The sequence below is a fragment of the Macadamia integrifolia genome, chromosome 13, assembly GCF_013358625.1.
Source record: "Macadamia integrifolia cultivar HAES 741 chromosome 13, SCU_Mint_v3, whole genome shotgun sequence".
NCBI lineage: Eukaryota > Viridiplantae > Streptophyta > Magnoliopsida > Proteales > Proteaceae > Macadamia > Macadamia integrifolia.
In genome coordinates, this window is record NC_056569.1 from 27,649,411 (window position 1) to 27,654,236 (window position 4,826).

Below are 4,826 nucleotides of genomic sequence, written 5' to 3' on the forward strand. Positions count from 1 at the left end.
AAATAACTCAAGAGGCCATCCATTTTGAGATCCCTGCATCGATCAATTGCAAATATCAGAGGTTGCTTATCAACACTTCTATTTTCCTATATTGCCGAAACCTGCGGCAGTCCTTGCAAGATCCCTCGGGCTTGAGGTGCCAACATTTGCCTGTAAACTACAATGAAATAAAGAATTAAAGAGAACTACAATGGTCCATCCACTATGATAATTAACTAAATAGCACTCACATATGAAATAAGATAATCCTCAATAGATAGAGCTTGATATTCAATGAGAGGCATGGATACCCAGTGGGTCTAGCTATATGTCTGCTATGAAGATTTTGGTAGGACTTGATGACATTGACTTTAGACTCTGTCCATTTCCTCACGGTTCTTATGTCATTTTTCCCTTGCAAAAACCTATTTCTTCATAGTCAAAAGATGCTTTCTATAAGAGAGAGAGAGAGAGAGAGAGAGAGAGAGAGAGAGAGAGAGAGAGAGCGAGCGAGCTTGACCATGGAAAACCCATTTTATATTTCATCCAAGTGAAAAGAGGAGAGATACTTTGTATCACAGATGAGAAAGGCAAGGAACAGCCATCTTTCTCTCGTGGCTTGTCAGGCAGAAACAGTATGAGGAGTGCCAGCATGACGCAATAAGCTGACACTTTCATTCTTTGGTGCAATCGACATGGAGACAAAGTCAAATTAAAAAAAAAAAAAAGAAAAAAAAGACATTGAAACAAAGTCAGCTTATTGGGACCTCACATTTGTCGATTGTATGGAGATCTGCTGTTAACGCAAAGATGACAAACTAGTCATGCATATGAAGACAAACTGCAATGGGTTCCCAACTAAATTCCAAATTAGACAAAATTCCAATTTCTGTGAAAAAGATGATAAAAGGGTCGTCAACTCCCAACTACATAGTATTTTTCTTGCATGATATATATATATATATATATATCTCGAGTTTTTTTAAGATCATGATGAATAGGAATTCATTCATCACGATGTTTTAGATGGATGTGAATAATATCAGGGATTTTGAAAATATACTAAAACCCTATTAGAGTTTGTGAATCCCAGAATGATGAATGAACCGTTCGCTATGGGACGAAGAAAACCTTCTCTAATTATAAGATACTAAGATATTTAAGAGCTTCTTAAAATTTAATGGCTTTTCTAATCACAATTCATTGGATTGGTCCATTCTAAAAAACTAGATGGGATGTTGAACCAAAGGGATGTCTTGGTTCCTTTCTTATCAAATAAATGGAACCATTAATGGGGCTGAATGTTCTTTGTGCTTTTTTTTTTCTCTAGAAATTCATATGTATGAAAAGTTGAAAAGAGAAAAATAGAGTACAAAAAACACAGCGACAAAAATTAGCCACTGCGACTAGGGAAGAAGGGAAGAGACTCTTAAAATAGATTATCCATCTTCGACATTGCCATTAACAGAAAATACTGACCAAGAGAGACCTTCCAAAAGAAAGAGAAGGAAAAACTCAAACTACCAACGGCAAAATCTTGAACGATTGAGAGCATCCAGCTCAAACTCCATGGATATCAGAGCCGGCCAGCTATGAACGAGAGAAGATGTCTCAAACTTTGTGCTTGTTGAATATATGCAATTCATCCAAAAAAAGATGTCTAGTTCTGGTTCAACCCAATTTGATGAATGATGGTCTGGGCTGATCTGTCTTACTAAAATTATCGACGAATTATCTATGGTCTACCCAAGACTATACTAATAAAATTGCTTTATCGAATACAATATATGGTCGAATAATATAGTTGAATTGTGGTATATACTCAAATAATATATTTGAATCGTCGGAATCAAAAGTATATTGCTTCAATTCTTTTTTTGATAGTAAGTATATTACTTCAATTCACACCACATATAAATGTTTAGGCGATGAAATATCTTTTTATTTTATTAATTTAAAAGAAAAAAGATTCCAGTATAGAGGCTTTAGAGAGTTTCCTTGACTTAACCAACTATCAAACAAAATGAACATCAATATCAGATTTGTGTATATACATTCCAAAATGGTGGTTATATGCATATATATTCAATAACACATAGATCTTCCCCTAAATAAAAATAAAATCTCATTTTAATATTTTCCCTTCATTTCTTAATTCAATAAATCAATATACCTAGGTTAACCATATTATATAAACATGCATCCCATTGCTGATTCACATCTGACTTCCTGATCATCATCTAACCTCCTAGTCCTATCTTGAGTTGTCATCCCTTCCAACAGATCCAATCATGTTGGCTCTATCACCTCCTCTTTATTCTTCAAATGGGTGGGCTTCAGAAGAACAAATGATAAGCCAGGACCAAAATACATGGACAGGCAAAGACCCTCTCTTGAATTACAATTTTGGAGAAACAGAAGGTTTGGGATCATCTTTCTCCCAATTCCCTTCATTGCAACCTCAAATGGAGTCCATTCCTTCTAGTGGTATCAGCAATGATCAAGCCTCAATCAAGAAATTGAACCACAACGCCAGCGAACGCGATCGCCGGAAGAAATTAAACAGTATTTATGCTTCTCTTAGAGCAACACTTCCTGGAATTGATCAAACGGTAACATAATCAACTTCTTTATATAAATATATATATATATTTTAGGGTAGGGATGGAAGTAGCCAAGTAGGTAATAGCCAAGATGTTCGAACTTCAGACCTCCCGGTGAGCATGGGATTTTTGCAAACCACAGCTCACCAACTTCTTTATATAATTGCTTTATGTTATGCTTTTGTTTCCAAACTTTCTAATGATTCATATTCAATTGGGTCATCACAGAGGCAATTAAGCATTCCAGCGACGATTTCTCGTGCTCTAAAATACATTCCTGAGCTGCAGAATCAAGTTGAGAAGCTGAAGCAAAGGAAACAAGAAATCTTATCTTGTGTCTATAAGAAAGGAAATAGAAATGGAGTTGATAATCAAAGTAAAGGGGTTGTAAGAAAATCAATTCCAAGTGTTTCGGTTAGTCAAGTTGATGAAAAACAAGTTATGATTCAGATATGTGCATCTAAGAACATGAGAAATCCAATATCAGATATATTGCTTGATTTGGAGGAAGAGGGTCTTGAATTATTTAATGTTTCATCTACTGCCTCATCAGGGGAAGTGCAGTTTTACAATCTACATCTTCAGGTTTACTTTCTTTCACAACCTTTATATTGCTCCTTAATTTTAGCTCAAATTTCAATTCTTTTTATTATGAATAAAATAATTAATTAAAAGAATAAAGAAAACAAAATTCGAAGGCATGGATACAAACCAAATTAGCAAGAAGCTAAGAGACACCACAAAACTTTAACCAAGACAAAAGAGGAAAAAAAAAAAAGACCAAATGATGAATCACAAATCAAGTTTTCCATTCCTTCAAACAAAGATAGTAAAAGACAAATCTTATGCATATGACTCCGTTTAATTTAAATATCATAGTCATCCAAATCATCATCTTTTCGATTCAACTTGTCTTACAATCCTTTTGTGAGGTATTTGCTTTTAGGTGAACTTGAACCTTCTAAGGTCTTGGTCAAATAAAGGAGACAAAACTCCTTTCTTATTGATCAGGTTCTTCTGCTAATAAAAAATGCACGTTCTATTCCATTTTTTTGGCTCATGCCCAAACCTAACCTTGATCCTAGTCATTTTCTATCAGTCATGAGAGATTTTTCCTTGTTCAAACAGGAATGATCAAATCATCCAAAATAAATAAATAAATAATCACATAGACGACAGGCATGTGGGGGTGGCGATTGACCCATAACACAACACACGCTTGACCCATTTGACACGATTTGTTTTTAATATTAGTATAGTTTATTTAATCAACTTTTTTGGGTATATATATATATATATATATATATATATATGACAATGAAGAAATGTATAACTCCTTGTGATTTATGTATTTTGAGACATAGGCTTGAAACTAAGAATTTTCTCGAAATTTTTATATCTAAAACAACTCATGACATAAATTTATATGATCTAACATTACCGATTGATCTAAAGTTATAGAGATATTAGCATGATAAGTTGTCATGAGTCAAGTTTGTATTATATCAATTTCAAATACTATCAAATGTGTCAACCCTAAAACTATCCAGTTCTTAATTGATTCAAGGTACTCCAATCCTACCACAACCCATTTATTAACTGAAAAAGATTATCTCCAACACCAATGAAACAACAACCCTCTAATGACTCATCCAATGGGCTGCAAGGGCTTGGACATGCATTCTTAGGTGTTGACAGGTGTTGAGGTGAGTGTCTAAACCCTTCCAACCCTTGAATGATCGTTAGAGATCCACATCCTTTATTAATCGGTCACACTCTTTTCAACCTTTTAAGAGAGGGAGAGGGAGAGGGAGAGAAACCAAAATGGTTTTTGAGTTGGTAATCTACATTCACTCTCCCCTCTCCCTACTTAACATTTTGATCTGCAATTAAAGCTCATTGAGATGGAATGTAATACTGATGTCTAATGGGATTTTGATTGAACAGGCGAAAGAAAATCAAAGTCTGAATTTCGAGCTGTTGAGTCAGAAGCTGCTATCAATGTGTGAGAGCAGGGAAGAGTTGTTTTGATGATTTTGGCTACCGAGGATGGAGGAGATGACCTAACAACTAACGATACAGCGGTTTTGACTGAAGAAATCGGAGGACTATACATAAAAAATGAGATGATTGATTCATGGGATCTTTCACTCCTTGTACAACAATACCATATTCTTTATTCTCTCACCATGCGTGTTCATCTTTTAACTTTTGTAAATTCATTAGCTTCTTCAACCATACATA

The 4,826-nt window shown here is 34.7% G+C and overlaps 1 protein-coding gene across 1 annotated transcript; it reads left to right on the forward strand.

The window, feature by feature from the left end:
- The first annotated feature begins 2,444 nt into the window (after window positions 1-2,444).
- On the forward strand, window positions 2,445-4,613 carry LOC122059148 (transcription factor ORG2-like). Its single transcript, XM_042621835.1, has 3 exons — window positions 2,445-2,591; window positions 2,811-3,167; window positions 4,530-4,613. Exons 1-3 carry the CDS (start codon window positions 2,445-2,447, stop codon window positions 4,611-4,613), a joined length of 588 nt encoding a protein of 195 aa, XP_042477769.1.
- The last annotated feature ends 213 nt before the right edge of the window (window positions 4,614-4,826 follow it).